The 20,029-nt window shown below is 40.4% G+C and overlaps 1 protein-coding gene across 2 annotated transcripts in view; it reads left to right on the top strand.

The window, feature by feature from the left end:
- LOC311299488 (rap guanine nucleotide exchange factor 5-like) overlaps nucleotides 1-20,029 on the top strand; it is a 72,173-nt gene that overhangs the window by 9,423 nt on the left and 42,721 nt on the right. For both annotated transcript variants that reach the window (XM_084423067.1, XM_084423068.1), the window contains exons 3-8: nucleotides 2,572-2,678; nucleotides 4,634-4,755; nucleotides 6,648-6,810; nucleotides 11,236-11,317; nucleotides 13,114-13,162; nucleotides 13,705-13,781. In XM_084423067.1, coding sequence (XP_084279193.1) covers nucleotides 2,572-2,678; nucleotides 4,634-4,755; nucleotides 6,648-6,810; nucleotides 11,236-11,317; nucleotides 13,114-13,162; nucleotides 13,705-13,781 — 600 coding nt within the window. The remainder of the gene's footprint in view (nucleotides 1-2,571; nucleotides 2,679-4,633; nucleotides 4,756-6,647; nucleotides 6,811-11,235; nucleotides 11,318-13,113; nucleotides 13,163-13,704; nucleotides 13,782-20,029) is intronic.

Here is a 20,029-nt window from a genome sequence, read left to right as displayed (position 1 = left end):
GTTTGCTCCTATTTTTTTCTTGTAGGAAATGTTTGGAGACACGTTTGAGATTAAATTTATACAGTAAACCAGTGTTATTTTTTATAATCTTATATACTTTTATATTTGAGATACTATTATTAATATTTTAATTAGCTTTTATTTTCAAGTTTAAGTTTTAGTAATTTTGTTGTGTTTTGGCATTTTTATTCGTTTTGGATTTTTCAATATTTCTGATTAACATGAATTAATTTTCATTTCAGCTTTCGTTTGAGAAATTTTAGTACTATCTATCCATCCATCGTGTTATCTGTCTATCTACCATATTATTTATATACTATTATAATATTTATTCATATTTTGTATTAGATTTTTATATATTTCACTTTTCATCTTGATTTAAGTTTTAGTAATTTTGTTTTGTGCTTTTGCCATTTTTACTAGTTTTTTAATATTTGTATGCAGCTTCAAATTTTTTTATTTCAGTTTTAATTTGAGTAATTTAAGTACTTTTAAGCCAATTGTTTCACTTTTAATTTTGGTTAACAACACTGCAGTAAACATCTGAGCATTACATTCCCCTTGAAAGCGTCTCTCTCACACACACACATGATGTTGTCGGTGGTGTGAGTTCTGTGATGTTAATCTGTGGATTTTCTCATGTGATTGTTCTCATCTCATTAGAATGGCTGAAGCTTCTTTTAATCCGCGCTTGAGCTCTGCTAAATGCTCAAGCTAACGTCTAATCGCCCGTGTGCAGCGCTGATGGGGTGTGTGTACAAAAGAACATACATCAGATACGGGATCAAACACATGAACGAGACAAAGCGCCTCTATAGGCCCTTCTGCTTTACAGATCACCACAGAACAATGAAAAAGTTATGAATATAGATGATTATCACTGAATAGAGATCATGATCTTTATCTGTTTTGTTTTTTTCAGTGAGCCCAGAATTTTTTAATAAAGCAATAAGCCACGAGAGAACGAGCATTACCCTGTAACATAATCCACCGCAGTTAAATCAAAAATCTTTTGATGTTTAATGTAGAGTTTTGACCAATGAGATTCCACTGTGGGCGGGACTATCTTGTATGACATCATATAAATGGAAACCAAGCGACTAGCCAATGTACAAGTTGTGTTAGGACCAATAATGAGATAATGAGCTAAGAATGAGAGCTTGTTGCTTTATCCCACCTGGTTTTACAGTGATTTTACCTCATCAATGGGTGTGCCAGGTCCCTATAATTGAGATATTTTGGTCAAATTAATATAAAGCACAGCCTTATTGCTTTAATAAAGTTCAAGAAATGTTCAATAAATAGCTAAATGTATTAATACTAATAATCTAACTGTTTTTTATTATCCATTTCGAATTTAGACTCTTTTGGTGTCGGTTGCTCTATGGGTGAAATGTCACGACCTGTGGTCATGACCTCTGACCTCATACGGGGCATCTGTGTGCTGAAGGTGTCGCTATGGATTCTGACAGTGTTATTAAACACGATCAATAATGCTGAAGGTGCTTTTGAGTGGATCAGAGAGGCCAGTGTTGTATTGATTAAAGTGAGTCGAGAGAGAGAGAGAGACAGATGGAACGAGAGGTTTAGGAGGAAGCGTTATGATATCAGATATGCAAACTGTGGATGTCAGCAGAAATACACACACATGCACACGGCAGTCACTGTGTCACTGTGTATATGTAGGTCAAATGTGGCTGAGGTTGTATTGCACTGTATTCTACTTATGTATTTTTAGTAATCAAGCTAAACACACACAGACACGCACACACACACACACACACACACACACTGGTTTCCATTTTTTATGGGGACTTTCCATAGACATAATGATTTTTGTACTGTACAAAATGTATATTCTATCCCCTAACCCTAAACCAACCCAACACAGAAAACTTTCTGCATTTTTTAATTTTCAAAAACCATAAAAAAAAATCACTTAGTATTGATTTATAAGCTGTTTTCCCCCAAAAAATGTCCCCACAAGGACAAGGATTTTGGACATTTTTGTGGGGACATTTTGTCCTCATAACGTAGAGTTTAACAGGACACACACACACACACACACACACACACATGCACGTATGTTTAATCTACGTAAACTTTATCAAAACACACTAACATTAATAAAAACATCCCACGGGACAAATATATTGCTCAATTATTATTCTTATTGCTCAACAGGCTTGCGTTTTCAATTATGATTCATTTAAGTAACTTAGTCTCAGATAATTCCTCATTGCATTTCTTGTGCAGTAATATCTACAAAATCAATCTGGACAGAAGCTTAGATCATTCGTGGAAATATAGATTTTAAACACAGTTAGAGACATCATTGATCAGATCTATTCTGCATCTCTAGAGGAGACACTTGTGAGATTTTGTCAGGAAAAACATCTAAAAAGCAGGAGCCTCTTCTATTGCTGTCTAGCTGAGATTTTAAAGAGATTTTATTTGTGCATTTTTCATTCCTGTGGATCTCATTATATTTCTGATTATTTGATAGCACCAAGCATCCACGCTACACCACGTCAACTCTTCATAATAATGTGAAATCTCTCTGTCTGTCAGACGTGTTCACAGAGCTTTCCCTGCGCTGGACGAGCTCTGAGAAACGTGTTTCTGTCTCACGGACCGTATCCAGCGAAAGACAAGATCCACCTCGCTCGCATCATCAGGTGACACTTTTATACACACTTTATTCAAAGATTTAATCAAGCTTTACATTTGATTAGAAACTGTATTCAGCAATGACCCGGTAAAAATGATCAAAAGTGACAGTGAAGACATTTATAATGTAACAAAATATAATTCAAATAAATGCTGTTTTGAACTTTCTGTCCATCAAGAAAAAGGTTTCCACAAAAATATGAAGCAGCACGACTGATTTCAACACGGATAATAATCATAAATGTTTCTTGATCAGCAAATCATCATATTAGAGGATCATGTGACACTGACGACTGGAGTAATGATGCTGAAAATTCAGCTTTGATCACTGGAATAAATGACATTTGACTATATATTCGCATAGAAAACACTTATTTTAAATTGTAATAATATTTCACAATATTACAGTTTTACTGTATTTTCGAGCAGAAGACTTCATTCAAAAACATTAAACAATCCTAAACTTCATCAATGCTGTACCAGTTGAACTGTGATATAACTTGTGTGACGTTGCAATCATGTTCATAAAACGCAGGATCAATGTAAAAGAGGGTTAAAGAGTGTTTGAGGGTCATCGTGTGTGTGTGTGTGTGTGTGGACGGTTGGGCTGAATCATCAGATGTCCATTATCGCTCTGGCAGATGGCCGCTGTCCAAACTTCACTCTGATTGGATAAAATCGTCCCGTCTGAAGGTGGAGTGTGAATGTGTGACAGAAAAACACAGAATCAGGGAGCTTTACATGCTTTTGAAGAACACACTCCAGATGAAGCCAATGGAAATGAGCTTGACTTAAAAATGCAAATCAGCGACGGCGTGATAATGTTACGCGGCATATCATATCAAAGCAAACGCAGTGAGAGTGTTGCAGTGATTTTGACACAATCTAAAAATGTGTTTTGCATTTTCTTCTTTTTAGTTTTAACCCCCTCCATTCACTAGAGACCGCCTTTCATGATCAGCCTTTTATTTGGAAATACTGTACTTCACATTACAGAAGTAAAATGAGTTGCAAACACTGCTTTATGTGGATTTTAACGGATGCACAAAGCAAAACAGCGACAGCAGCAATATGATTAAAACACTCAATACTCAAAAAATAATTGTAATAATTAAATCCCAATGAGCAATATTTTGTCCGCAAAGTGATGTAGTTCATTTAGCATATCTGCAGGCCGTTTATGGACGTCATGCAACATTGCAAAGCATTTTTTATTGGATTGCGATATTTCTGCTCCTCTGAGAAAATTGATTTATTGTGTTGATTCCCTTCAAAAGGTTTTTAATCAGTTGCATTCGTTTTTAGACTATTTAGGAAAAATGGATCATAAATATGTTATTTCGTTTTTATTTTATATTTTAATAACTCAAGTATGATTTTCTACATGAATAGCTAAAGAATCTTTTATAGCATTAAAAAACTGTGTGTGTGTGTGTGTGTGTGTGTGTGAGTGTCGGCTTTAATGCTGCTCATCCAGTTGGAATTTAGAGTCGTTTTATAATACTGTCTTGTGTTTTATTCTGCTAATGAAGGGACACTACCGTGCAAAAGTTTGGGGTTTTGAAAGAAGTCTCTTCTGCTCACCAAGGCTGATTAAAAAACAGTAAAAACAGCAATAATGTGAAATATTGCAATTTAAAATAACTGTTTTCTATAGTAGTAAAATGTAATCTATTCCTGTAATCAAAGCATGATTTCAGCATCATAACTCCAGTCTTCAGTCAGTCACATGATCCTTCAGAAATCATTCTAATATGATGATTTGCTGCTCAAGAAACATTTCTGATTATTATCAATATTGAAAACAGTCAAAACAGCTGCCTCATATTTTTGTGAAAACAAATTTTTTTTTTTTTTTTTGTGTCTGAATGAAAGTATTACATTATTTAAGCATTCTTCCTGACCGCACACTTTTGAGCAGCGAGAGTTACGTGTGTGTGTGTGTGTGTGTGTGTGCATGCAGGAGGAGTTATGTTGGAGTGGAGCTAGTCCAGTGGCTTCTGGAACAGTGTGTGTCGGTTCAGTGCCGCTTAATGGCGTCCCGTGTCTGGCAGGTGCTTCTGGAGCTGGGGATCCTGCACTCAGGTAACACACACCACTATAGACTATTATAGGGCTCGCTAATATGTTGAATTTGATTCGATTTTTATTTGTTTTCATTTTAATTTTCGTTAAAGATTTAGCCATTTTGTTGTGTTTAAAATTTTTTTTTGGTCCCACTTTATATTATGTGCCTTTAACTACTATGTACTTACATTTAAATGAAACATTTAATGCAATGCATGAATAATGCATAATACTATTTTTATTTTATTTTATATGAAATATATATTATCCAAAACATGTTCTATTCTAAAACGTCAAGGAAAATCAAAGCCATAAATCTAAACAAGTTGATATCTCAAAAAATGAGCTAAGTATTCAGTCAGATTTTGTTTGGGTGCAGTACCAAACGTTTCCACTTGATGAAATTCGTTTCCCATTCATTTCCAATGCAGCCATTTTTGACCATGAACAGTACAAGTGTGACTTTCTTTTTTTCAGGACTATTTAACCTTTTCGAATCATGTCCATGATCGATCAAAAATGACCGAACAGCACCATTGGGTTATTTCTTTTTTAATTTTAATTACATTTTATGAATTAAGCAGCTTGTAAACATACTTTATCAGTAGAATTTTTTTTTTAAATTGCCTATTAAAAATGATGGTATTAAGCAATCATTTAAGACATTTTCCTTATATACCGACCGTACAATCTTTTTTGCATAAAGGGTTCTATAAAATGTAGTCAAGAACTCTAGGGTTTTATAATGAACCCTACTGAAACTTCCTCTCTAAGAATGTATAGAATTGAACATGGCATAGAGTGCAATATAGAGCACACTGCGTGAAGTACTGTATCCCCAACACTGTAAAGTGTGAAGAATCAACTTTGATAGCAAATTGAGTTGTTCAGCCGTGATGTAAATTTGTAGGTCACCCCAGAAGGCTCATTCACCGTGGATTCCCTCTGGAATTTCTAATGGGTTTTTTAGGGAATCATTTTACAAATTCCACTGGGAAAATTGTAATTCCGTTGGACTATAAACTTGGAACGGCTCTATATCAACCACACACACATCACATCATACTCGCACATGGTTGAAGGAAGAACAAGAAGATGAGCAAGTTTCAAAAGTCTTTAATAATCCACTTTGAAGGGCAAACAAAACACAACCTCTAACATAGACGTGACCGGACAGATGAACACTGAAAAGACTGCAACTTAAATACAAAGCAAATGAGGGAAATAATGACACCTGTGATGATAAATTAATCTCCCTGACAACTAAAGAGTGGCGGGAAACTGACCAAAAGAACACGTGACTGAAAATAACAAAAACTGCACAGTTTTCAGCTAAAAACGTAAATCTTTGTATGTGTTTTGGCCGTTCATTTACACGACAACAGCGTTTTTGGTCCCTGAAAATGCGAACTTTTGAAAACAGGTTTCAAAGTGCACGTTTTTTGAAAACGGTCTCCGTGTAAACAACAAAAACGCGAATCTCTGAAGACCATGACGTCATGCACATGCGTATTACGTGTTCAGTCTATAGTGTTTCATCGCCATCTACTGGCCTGGCAGCAGAATACAGCGTTTTTTGTCGTTTTCGCGGATCCGTGTGAATGTGGATCGTTTTGACAATGTGCGCGGAAAACTCAAAGGAAAAACTTCTCAGTTTTAAGCATATCGTTGTCGTGTAAACGTACCCTGAAAGTCCATGAAAATTAAACTAACTAAACAGAACTAAATTCTGGATGCAGAAACAATTTTCACTTTCTTAATTTTCACAGAAATGGCTAGTAAATGTAACAATTAATTACAAAAAATAATTGAAATTCTGAAGTAGAATATAAAACGTATAGTTTTATTTGCAATTTCAAAAATATATTTTTGCACTGCCTGCTGAAAATCCCTGTCTGTCTTCCCTTCAGTGGACCAGCGGCTGGTCTTTGAAGACTCGAACACGTACTATCAGTTCTCGTTTGAGGAGTGCGACGCTCAGGGCTGTGAGTTTCGCAACGAGGAGGAATGGCAGAACGGTGTCCGTCTTCTTCTGCAGCTCGTCCCCTACGTCCAGTTCAGGGTCGTCAGTCCGTAAGTACAGCCATCATGCATGTGACATGCTAACTCTGTCTGTTAATGTGCTCAGTCAGTCAATATGTACAGAATGCTACTGTACTACTCATGTTAATTTTGCCATATGTACTGTATATTGTGTGCAGTATGTAAACTTTCTATATGCACAGAAATCCAGGATTAACGTGCAGTATTCAGATAGTTGTCATTGTCTCATATCATGTATTATTTATAGAAATAGTATGCAGTATATACTGTGCAGCGCACTAGTCTCCATGTGTCCGTCTGTTTGATTTGGATGCATCAGGAAACCGATTGTTCTCTTGACCTTTTGATTTGGTTTTTCCTTGTTAATCCTGTTTAACCACAAATCCTTCTCAGGAAGCAGGAAATAAAATATGTTGGTGTTTGCTTTGTGTGAGAGTATATAGGCTCATGTATATGAGCTTTAGAGGGGTTTTCATCTTTGCTAATCATTTGTTTGATTTTGTTATACGACTGATCAAAAGTTTGGGTTCAGTAAGATTATTTTTTAAAAACCTTTCTTATTATCAATGTTGAAAACACTCACTCTTATTCATCAAGGATGCATCAAATTGATCAAAAGTGACATTTATAATGTTACAAAAGATTATATTTCAAATAAATGCTGCTCTTTTGAACTTTCTATTCATCAAAGATGCCTGAAAAATGGGTTTCCACAAAAATAAATGAAGCGGCACGTCTGTTTTCAACATTGATAATAATCTGAAATGTTTCTTGAGCATCAAATCATCATATTAGATCATGTGACACTGAAGTCTGGTGTAATATTTCTTAATATTACTATTTTTGCTGTTTTTTTTATAAATACAGCCTTGATGAGCATAAGAGACTTCTTTAAAAAATAAAACATTAAAGAATCTTATCGACCCCAAACTTTTGAATGGTGTTGTATTTCTGTATATTACTATCATAAAAGAGTTTCCACAGGTGATGATTTTATTAAAGAGGTTCAGGTGGATGATTTCCGTTCCCCTCCTCCTCTCAAAATCCCAGTTTAGCTCCAGGACTCGAGGCCTTTGACATCAAAAACAAAAAGATGTGTATCCTTTTTTAGAAGAAGATAAGCTCAAGTTCAACATTGTTTTCCCCTGTAGTCCACGACCAGCGTTTGGGTCATTCACTCAACCTCAATTCGATTGAACTAAGCTGTGTGTAGATTAAAGCTTTTGATTGGCTTAAACATGTCTTTGCGAAAGATGATGGGATTGAGAACGTGTCCATCCTCTAATGCCTTCATCGCTTCAAGTGTGTCCGCGGCGAGATTTGATTCAGGCCGTTCTGTTAGCAGTGAAGGACGAGGTTGATATCGCAGAGAGATGTGAACCGCAAGATTCAATTTGAACGGACAGCTGATGTCATTTTCAGGAAGGTGAACATGGGATGGCGTCCCGTGTCCACGGCAGCGTTTTCCCCCTCGCTGACGGAATTGGAAGTGACACGGTTTGGCCTCGGTGACACCAGACGGGCGAGCTGTTTGATCCCGTTCGGCTTCACAGAGCTTCGCTTCGACCCCAATCAGCCAGAATCTCTTCGCCCCCTCGTTCCTCATCCGAGAGTGTATTAAACCAGAAATGAGATCCTCACGCAATAGCCAACCAAATGAGATCAAACGAAAAAAAGAAACTCATGCAAGTTTGCTGATATTACCCCGTACAGCCTCACGGCAAAAGAAAAGTTCTAGTTTGCCCGAGTTTCTGACTGAGATTGCTTTCTGAACTGAACGTGATGAGGAAAAAATACTGGATGCTGCAGAATAATGAGAAAGAAAAATGAATAGACAACATGTCTTTTTATTGTGCTGTCGCTGGCTGCATGCAGAAAACACAAACAGCACGACCAGTGCAGTTCGATTCATCCACGAATCACTCTCATGAGCATTGCTTTATGAATCATCAATAACACTCAAGGAATCGATTTGGATCAGACTAATGAATTAAAGGGATAGTTCGCCCAAAAATGTAAATTCTGTCATTATTTACTCATCCTCATGTCTCGTTCCAAACCCGTAAGACTTTCGTTCATCTTCAGAACACAAATGAAGATCTTTTGGATGAAATCTGAGAAATTTCTGTCCCTCCGTTGACAGATACGCAACTACCAGTTTGACGCTTCAAAAAATTCATAAAGAGATCATAAAAGAGATCATTTTCCCCCAAATACTTCTGAATGGTTACACTGGTGGGGGAAAAATTGGTGTAGAAACAATTTTCACTTAGATATTGCTATTAAATTTCACAATTGATTACAAAGTGACTGAAAATAATACTGTGTGAACTCAAAATTCTAAAGTGGAAAGACTGAAATAGTGTTGTCTTGTAAAACCTGCTCCAATAATGTTTATTTACATCTGTGTAGTTACAGTATTGACTAGACTGGTTAGGTTATTATTCTGTAGAAACAATTTAGTTATTGACACCGTTGTAATGTTTTTGGCACACATGACTTATATTATTATACCAGGGCGAAAGATGCAACATGTAAAAAAAGATGGTGAAATGAGTCTGACTTTTGTGTGGTTTTGTGTGAATGTGATTGTGGTTTCTGGTGATTTGTGTGGTGCTGGTCTCAAAAAGCCCTGAAGCTACAGGAAGAGGACGGCTTTTAGCCAAGATTGTTTGGATACAGCCTCTCTTTCAGCCACCCACACGCACACACACACACACACACCTCGTGCCGCACGGCTCATTTGCATGTTATTTGAATTTTATCTTCATCTCTGGTGAAACTAGTAATGGTTCTGTGGGCTGAATGAGCGTGCATTTGCGTACAGTATGTGTGTGTGTTTATGTCTACATTTGCCTGTGTGCATTTGAGTGTGTATATGTGAGCGTGTCTGTGTTCGCATGCATGTGTGTGTGTGTGAATTGTCCTCTCGTGCAAGCGTGCCTGACTCATTTAGAAGTCGCCGTCATTACGAATCACTCGTGGAGGTAGAGAGAGAGAGAGAGACGAGGAGGAGAGATGCGTCGTGTGATGAAAGCGTGTCAGTCGTGTGATGAATGGACTGACGGTGGAGGAGAAGGAGGGAAACTTTGGCCCACTTCTCAAACTCACTGGCCCAGTTTAAGCTGCGTGATATGGAAGAATGTGCTGGAGATTTCCTCTTTACAACTGTTTTGTCCCAGATTATAGCAGTTTTCAGTTTGTTCTGCTCATGTCGTGGTTTATACATGCACAATCTGCTCTTAAAATGTACTTTTTAAATCCCCAAGGAGCCGTAAAGCTAATGCACAAACACTATTTAGTAACAGTAAAATGTTCTGAAGAACATATAATGAAAAAATCAAGAGCTTTAATTCAATTATTAAAGAACAATATAGTAACTCAAGAACCCTAAGCCGCCAAAAATGATTTTTATTTTGAAGTGTAAGTGTGGGGTGGGGATTTGATCATTAAGAATGGCTTATTTTTGCATGCATGCTTACATGCATTTTAAACTTCCTATACCACATGCCAAAAGCACAGTCTGAGCTTGATGTGTGTCTTGGAGCGTCATGTGTAATGCAGTGCACCACCAGCAGGAGGCAGTAGAGAGCAGAGAGGGCTTGGAGTGTGCTTGGAATGGCGTATTTCTGTTCAGTATGCAATATGTAAACTGTGCACAGTATGTGCATTTTCTGTTGGCATGGAGGGAATACCATAGACATACACTACAACATTTGCCAAAAAGTGCACACTGCATCCCACAATGCATTGCACTCGCCTTGACCTTCCATTTCCAAAGTGACGAATTAAGCAAAATCAACCACATTTTTTAAAACGATTGATTATTTGATCATATTGACAGCAATTGAGGTAATTTTACACATAAATGGATTAAAAAGCACATTAACAGGATGCATTCTCTGAATTTACATGCACGATATAATATTCATTAATTGCACACTATACAGTACACTAGTATTCACAGATAGGTACACTGTAAAAAATTATAAGTTGTAAACAAATATTTTTGGAGTGTGTTTTACAAGAAAATACTTTGTGCTTGAAAATATCATGTTTATTTCAATGTGTTACTTTCCGTAGTGCAAATTTACTAGCAATTTCTGAGTAAAAACGGTTTCTACACCAGTTTTTTCCAGTGTAGTACACTAGTATTCATGTCCCAAATGATGCCCTTGCCATCGCCTTCCTTCAAGTCCTCAATCTGGTGTGATAACAGCGTTTAGCCTGTCAGTAGGAATCCACATCAGTGCACACTGGCCACAGTTGTGTGTCGAGGGCACTTCTGAAAGCTGGGACGCACATCAAGTGCGCCATTTGGGACGGGGCCTGTTTTGAACATGACATCTGCTTCTTGTCTTACAGAACATCACTGTCACAGAGGTCAGCTCTCACGAGACAGCCTTGCATTGTCACTTCAGAGGTGTTTTATCAAGTGTGTGTGTTCTCTTGCAGACCCGAGGAAGACCCCGACAGAAAGCGTGATATCTGCAGTGAGATTCTCCAGATGAAGGCTCTGGAGAGACTCACGTCCACGGTAAGTGTGTGTGTGTGTGTTTGCTGACCCTTGTGCCAGATCCCCGACTCCATGTCTTCAGTCCCCTGGTGTGTGTAAATATCCACTCCAGCCTGAAAGAATCTCATCCATCACACGGACACTCGTCTGACACCAGCAGACAGAGAAACCATCCATTTAACTAAGCGCTCGCTCTCCAACAAACACCATCGCTGTCGGGCTGTTTACATTATTCAGGGCTTCCAGGATTTCTATCTGGAAATCACAATTTTACAATTTTAAAAATATCATGGGATTTAAAAAAAAAATCTTAAGTCATGAAATGTACATTTATCTATAATTTTTTTTTTTAATATGTATTTGAATATTTTTTTTTAAATATTATATGTTTTACTTATGTTTATTTTTTACAATTTTATATGTTTTACTTATGTTTATATGTTTTAATATATATATATATATATATATATATATATATATATATATATATATATATATATATATTACATTTTATTTTTATAGTTCTAGAAATATTTTAATACAGTATATATACTGTATATATAATGTATTAACTTGAAAAATAAAATTAAAATGTAATCTCTCTCTCTCTCTCTATATATATATATAGTAAACCATACAAACATAAGCAAAACATAATATTAAAAAATATATAAACACAAGTAAAACATATAATATTTAAAAAAATATATTCAAATACATATTTTGGTTACAAATTGCTCATTGATTACAGATTTTTGTGACATTCCAAAAAGTAATATATTACAGTACTTTACATTGTTTATCATTATGGAAAGTAAAGTATTGTCAATATAGGGAAAATTACTCGTTTTAGTTACTTTTTCATTACTCTTCCCTATTGTTATTTTGCTGAGGTTATCTATTTTATTTACTTGAACTTTTTTTTTTATGTTATTTTTTTTATGTGTGAAAGTGTTTGACATAATTTGCACATAATACATCTGTCTCTCCTTTTTAAAATTCAGAATAACTTGAAATTTTCTAATTGTGAAAATTATTCAATCAATTATTTTGTACGTCAGTAAATGAAATACACCGGTAACCATAAACATCATAATGCATTTCCCAGAACACATTGCAAAAAAATCATAATTTCGCCTTCACTTTTAAAATAAAGCTTCTTTATTGGCATCTTAAGGTTCCATGGAGATCCTTTAATATCCGTGGAACATTTCCAGTCCACAAAAGGTTCTTTAGATTATTAAAATGTTCTTCAAACTAAGAAAAAATGGTTCTCTTAAGAAAAGTTCTTAGTTGAACCCAAAAGTGAAAAAACAAACCAACTTTGCAATCTTTATTTTTAAGTGTTTTATATAAGCTGCATTGATGAAAAGGTCTGGATGAAAACTTTTAAAGCAGCTATACAGATATGAAATCAGCATAGACTGAACACATAAAACCAGCCAGTAGACTGTGTGAATTAGTGGTTAAAGATCAAACTGGTAGGCCCGAGTGTGTCGCTAAACATAGAGGCAATTCCCTCTTTACTGTAAATGTTGAATCAGTCTCCAAACGAGGCGAATCCACACAGCTGTCCTCCGCTATCCCATGAGTCTCTGCTGTCTGAGTCTGGCTGCTTTGGGATTCTTTTTGTGTTTTTAACAGCCGTGGATTTGCTGTGCTCTAGAGATCTTCACACACTCACACAGGCTCATCGTCTGCTTTCTGTTCTCGCTGTGGGTGAAAGACGAGCTCATTTGCATGTAGAATAAAGTAAAGACGCTGTTCTCTTGTGCTTTAACCGGATTACAGTCAAAAACTGATGTGTTTTTCTACAGGTGCAGAATGAACTTGCTGCTGCTCTCGCAAGAAAAGCCAAGAAATCAAGTAAGACGCTTTTATATTCATACAGGGATCATATCTGACTGTTTTTCTGACTGCTTTGTCAAGGTTTTTACTCCCATAATTAATAGTTTTTAATGACCATTTTCCACCATTTCTCTGATCCGTACAATTAAAATGGCTATTTTAATTCCTGCTCCGCCTTAAGAATCATCCTGTATTGTGATTGGCTAACGTATATGAAATGTCCGTTTAGTTTGTGATGCTCTGGGCTTCAGTAACAGTGGATGCTGATCATCAAAAAGTCATTGCTGGTGTGTAAAGGGGATGTTAATGTTTATTCATGTGTTTTTCATTTTTAATACAAGCTGTTTTTGTAGTTATTTCCAGTCTTTTTCAGTTCTGAAACTGTGTTTTTGTAGTACAACAACTGCTTTATTTCAGAAGGTTTACAATTATTCATGATATGACCCTTTGATGTTATTTTTTTTAGATACGATTTTACAGCAAGATGTGCGTAGTTGTTCAGATGGTCAATGCGTTGCGAATGTATTTGTGTTTTCACATTTGTGCTGCTCTTACTCTAGTGTCAGAAGACGAAAGCTCAGAGACATCAGACATTTCTCCACAAGAAGCCCCGAAACCCACTGAAGACAAAAGCAAGGTGAACACACACACACACACACACACACACACAGACGCACATGCTAGCACACACACACACACACACACACACACACACACACACACACACACACACACACACACACACACACACACACACACACACACACACACACACACACACACACACACACACACACACACATGTCTGGTTCACTATCTTTGTGGGGATTCTCCATAGACGTAATGGTTTTTATACCGTACAAACTGTATATTCTGTCCCCTTACACTAACCCTACCCCTAAACCTACCCATCACAGGAAACATTCTGCATTTTTACTTTCTCAAAACAACTCATCCTGTGTGATTTATAAGCCTTTTGAAAAGTGGGGACCGCTGGCTGGTCCCCACAATGTAGGTGATCTCAGGTTTTACTATTCTTATGGGGACATTTGGTCCCCACAATGTAATATAAACAAGGGCACACATTACGCACACACACACACACACACACATAAAAAAAAAACGCCCACAAAACCTCTCGCAATACAACTTTAATATAGTAGGATGTCCTGTTACTTTATCCTCTACAGTAAAAGACCTGGGTGTTATATTAGACTGCAACCTGTCTTTTGAAAATCATATTTCATATGTTACAAGAACAGCCTTTTTCCACCTTAGAAACATTGCTAAGCTACGTAATATGCTATCTGTTTCTGATGCAGAAAAGTTAGTTCATGCATTCATGACCTTGAGACTAGATTACTGTAATGCTTTATTAGCTGGTTGTCCTGCATCCTCAATAAACAAGTTACAGTTAGTCCAAAATGCAGCCGCTAGAGTTCTTACTAGATCAAGAAAATATGATCATATAACATCGATTTTAACATCACTACATTGGTTACCTATAAAGTCCCGTATTGATTACAAGGTATTGCTACTGACTTATAAAGTCCTAAACGGCTTAGCTCCAGTCTATTTAACGGATCTTCTATCGCCCTATAATCCATCGCGCTCTTTAAGATCACTTAATTCAAGGCTTTTGGTCATACCTAGGATATCCAGATCCACCAAAGGAGGGAGAGCATTTTCACATTTAGCTCCAAAACTCTGGAATAGCCTTCCTGATACTGTTCGTTGCTCAGACTCGCTCTCCCAGTTTAAAACTAGATTAAAGTCGCATCTCTTCAGCCAGGCATTCATATAATACTTTTAATCTTACAGTTCAAATTACAATCCGGCCTCTAGTTAATAAACGCCAGAGGAGAACTGGCCCCCGACTGAGCCTGGGTTCTCCCAAAGTTTTTTTTTCTCCATTAGGTCACCTGATGGAGTTTTTCGGTTTCTTGCCACTGTTGCCTTTGGCTTGCTCAGTTGGGGATATTATGGGGATATTTAATTTGATTTTATCAGTCAATAAATTCCACTAGAAACAAACCTTGTTGTATTATTTTAATTTAATACTGTGAAGCTGCTTTGATACAATCTGTATTGTGAAAAGCGCTATACAAATATACTTGACTTGACTTGACTTGACTTGACATACACACGCTCACATACACACACACGCACATACACACTCACGCAAACACACACGCACACAGACGCACATGCTCATACACACACACACACACACAGAGGCACATGCTAGGATACACACACGCATACACACAAACACACTCACGCACACATACACACTCTCGCATACACATACTCACACACACACACACACATGTATCTGAATTCCTTTAAATATGCCGTTTTGCCCACTATAAATCTTTACCATAAATACATACATAAACAAGCTGTTTTAGGCTGCTTATACCGTCACTTTAGACATGGTCAAAATACGTCATTTTCATTATTTTTATGATTGCACAGGATTTGTTCGCAGCGGCTTAAACTACGATGTTTTTCCGTGGACAGTCAATCGTCACTTGTTGGCCATTTTTAGCCTCAGTAAAGCCCCTGATGTTTTTCCATGCTAGAATTACATGGAAAGCGGAGGCAGACACAACTACAATATAGCGACTGATGAATTACATTAGTTGGGTTGCTTTTTATTCAGCATGCTTCATTTGAACATGCTACCATATATAATGCAACAGGCATTCCCGTCATAGATAATACAGCGTGCCATGAGTCATAAATAAAAAGTAACAGGCAGATAAATGAACAGTAACATTAATAATGTAACAGATTTTCTCAGTAAAAAGTACATAAGGGATGTAGAGAGGTGCAGGAGTGACGTCGGCTAATTCACCGCCGGTTCCTTTCAGATATTACTTTGCGGTTTTATAATGGGGTGTTTGATTTATGTGTAAAATAGAGGCTGTGGTGAACATAACTTGACAATACTTTTTAAATTGTTTTATTATTTATTACATGAAACCATCACAGCTGTGTAGGAAAATTAAAGGGTTAGTTCACCCAAACATGAAAATTCTGTCAGTAATTACAGTACTCTCCCTCATGTTGTTCCAACCCCGTAAGACTTTCATTCATCTTCAGAACACAAATGAAGATATTTTTGATGAAATCTGAGAGCTGGCTCACTCCTCCATAGGCTTCTCTGTAATTGAAACTTGCCGGCCCAGAAAGTTAGTAAAGACAATGTTTAAAATAGTCCAAGTGACTACAGTGGCTCAACCTTACGTTTATCAAGCGACGAGAATACTTTAGTGTAATAGCGCAGCGCTTCTGGGTTGTACGTCAGAACGTAGGCTCCCTATTGGCCGACGCTGGTCATGTGTGTGATGCTGGCCAATAGTGAGCCGGCGTTCTGACGTGCAACCCAGAAGCGCTGCGCTGTTACACTACGGTAACTCACTCAGAGGAACACACAGAAGGAAATGAATAGTTGAATAAAGTCGTTATTTTTGTTTGTTTTTTTGCGCACAAAAAGTATTCTCGTCACTTGATAAACGTAAGGTTGAGCCACTGTAGTCACTTGGACTATATTAAACATTGTCTTTACTAACTTTTCAGGGCCGGCAAGTTTCAATTACAGAGAAGCCTATGGAGGAGTGAGACAAAATTAAAAATATCTTAATTTGTGTTCTGAAGATGAACGAAAGTCTTACGGGTTATGAACAACATGAGGGAGAGTAATTACTGACAGAATTTTCATTTTTGGGTGAACTAACCCTTTAAGGGCTGAAATCATGCTAGCAAATGTTAGCAACTTGCTAATTCATGCATCAGCAATGTGTTAAAATATAATAGCAGCATGCTTAATCATAGCAATGTGCTCTTCTGCTCACCATAGCTGCATTTATTTGATCAATATTACATTAAAAACAGTATTATTGTGATATATTATTACAATTTAAAATAACGGTTCCCTTTCGTGGTCACTCCGAGTTACGTCGGATGACGACGATTGGGGGGTTTCGCTTAGAAGCCTATCACCTTCGAGTATATAAAACGAGCCAATGGCAATGAAATGCCATGGGTCTGCGGAATTTGCATAGCGTAACTCCGCCCGCCGCAGGGGGTATATAAGGAAGTACGCTGCACAATGCAGACATGCTTTCGCTTCGGAGCCGAGAACTTCTCCACTCCTGCAAGCCAAAGATTCTGAGTTAGTCTTCTCTTACCTTCGAGACGAGCGAGCTCTCCGGTGTTGGTGTGACGGCGATTTCAGCGAGTGCACACTTCCCTGCTGATCTTGTCAGTGATCTGACAGTTAGTGTGATTTCTCCCTGTTCGCTTCAACATCCGCGGAGTTTTCCTCTCACAAAAAGAGCATTGCATGTGGCACGTCTTTTTAAAGATGTCTCGCCCGTGCACTTCTGGTTGTGGTCGCGATGTATTTTCTCCTGATGGGCACAATCTCTGCTTAGCGTGTTTGGGCGTTGATCACGCTGAAGCAGCGTTTGTGGATGATTCATGTTCTCATTGCGGGAACATGACCATCTCCATGCTGCGGTCGAGACTCAATGAGCTCATCAGAGCGAGAGTCCCCTCATCCACACCCCGATCTACGGTCTCCCCGAGAGGCTGTACTTCGGCTGGTGGCCAGGGTGACCTGAGGGTATCTGTGTGGGACAAACCGCCGATACGTCCACGGTCCACACACCCCTCTTCAGCATTGGTACCCGCGAGCGTGCAAACCGAAACCGCCGGTCCCTCTACGGAGGCCCCGCGCGTTTCGTTTGGCGTTCCACAGGAGGATGCAATGTCGATCACTGCATCACAGGGTGGGCATGAGTCCTCGGGAAGTGAGGATTCGGCTGTGTTGCCGCCCTCGGGCGTGCCAGCATTGCCCGAGTCTGATCCCGAGCTGACTGCCATGCTTTCCCGGGCAGCCGCGGCCATTGGGCTCGAGTGGTCCCCGCCGCCCGATCCAGTGCGCTCGCGGCTGGATGATTGGTTTTTGGGAGCGGCCGCTGACATTCGTCGCCGCCCAACCCCAATACCATTCTTCCCGGAAGTGCATGAGGAAGTCACGCGGTCCTGGAAGGCTCCCATGTCTTCCCGCGATCGTTCGTCGGCTTTCTCCGCCTTTCCTCCCCTCGATAGAGCTGATGCTTGTGGGTACACTGGGATTCCCACGGTTGAACGTTCTGTCGCGATGCAGCTGTGTCCGGCAGGCGCTTCATCACGTGGTGATCCTAAGCACCCGTCCAAAGCCTGTGGATTCTCGTCCACTCTCGTGGCGAAGTCTTACAGTGCGGCGGGACAGGCAGCTGCCTCTTTGCATGCCATGGCCATTCTGCAGGTCTACCAGGCCCAGATGCTTCGTGACATGCACGAGGGCAGGACAGACCCAGGGCTCGTTGATGAGCTGCGCGCCGCCACCGACCTCGCTCTCCGAGCGACGAAGGTGACCGCGCGCTCCCTGGGTTTGGTGATGTCCACAGCTGTGGTCCAGGAGAGACATCTCTGGCTGAACCTGGCTGATATGTGTGAGCCCGAGCGGACTCGTCTGCTGGATGCTCCCATATCCCAGGCCGGCCTTTTCGGCGGTGCGGTCGAGGATTTTGCCCAACAGTTCTCGACCGCCCAGAAGCAGACTGAGGCTATCAAGCACATTCTGCCCCGACGCTCTGCTGCTCAGCCGTCGGCACAGAATCCTCAGCCTGCTCGCCGCCGAGGGCGCCCTCCCGCGGCCGCCCCTCCCGCACGGCCCCAGCAGCAACCTTCACCCGGGCCGCGTTGTGGAGGGAGCCGCAGGCAGGCGCCACAGCCCTCTCCAGCCCCGCCGCCCGCTAAACGCCAGGCCGAGCGGCGCTCCTGAGACGGGCTGCTCAGGGTTGGCTTCAATTCTGTCCCAGGAGCTGGTAGCAGGGCCACTCCTTCCCCCGGTGGAGGGCCGGGGGAGAATCTTTTGTTCTCCACTCCCCGCTGCTCGTCCAACGACGAGCAGTACTTTGATGTGGTTGAAGACAGAATTGAATTCCCCAATCCTGAGCCGACAGAGTCCGAGGGCCGCAGTGCGCGCCACCCTCGGGTCCCGCCACTGCCGCCCTCCTCTGTCCCAGAGGTGTGGGATGACAGCACGCGCCGCCCACGGGCCACGCTCCTCTCATCCCCCTCTGTCGCCAGACCCCTGCCAGAGCACGCCCCCGTGGGACGCGCGCCCTCCCCTGGCCTCCTCTGGCAGGACGCGGTTAATGACCGTGCCCCCGCACAGGGCCGCTATGCCACCCTCGCCGGTGCCGGTCATTCCGCCTCGCTGCCCCACCGACGGTACGTCTGTGGTTCGTATGACCCCGCTGGTGCACTTTCTGGAGGCCTGGCTAGAGCTTCCCAGACTGTCCCGCTGGGTCGCGAGAACCATCAGGCTCGGCTACGCGATTCAGTTCGCGAGATCTCCTCCCCGCTTCAGGGGAGTCCGCTTCACTATGGTCGGTGGCAATGCCCCTGTCATGAGAGCGGAGGTCGCCACCCTGCTGGCGAAGGGTGCGATCGAGATTGTCCCTCCAGCCGAAATGAAGTCCGGCTTCTACAGCCCTTACTTCATTGTACCCAAGAAGTCCGGTGGGTTACGGCCAATCCTCGACCTGCGCGTCTTGAACCGCTCCCTTCACAGGCTGCCATTCAAGATGCTCACGGCCAAACACATCCTCCAGTGTGTGCGGCCGCAGGATTGGTTTGCAGCGATCGACCTGAAGGACGCCTACTTCCATGTCTCCATTTTTCCTCGACACAGACCGTTTCTACGGTTTGCTTTCGAGGGGCAGGCATACCAGTACGCGGTTCTCCCTTTCGGGCTAGCCCTGTCCCCTCGCGTCTTTACGAAGGTCGTCGAGGCAGCCCTTGTTCCCCTCCGGGAACACGGGG

The sequence above is a fragment of the Rutilus rutilus genome (genome assembly GCF_951802725.1).
Source record: "Rutilus rutilus genome assembly, chromosome: 11".
NCBI lineage: Eukaryota > Metazoa > Chordata > Actinopteri > Cypriniformes > Leuciscidae > Rutilus > Rutilus rutilus.
Note: the sequence above shows the minus strand (reverse complement) of the source record. Positions and strands in the feature narration are given on the sequence as shown.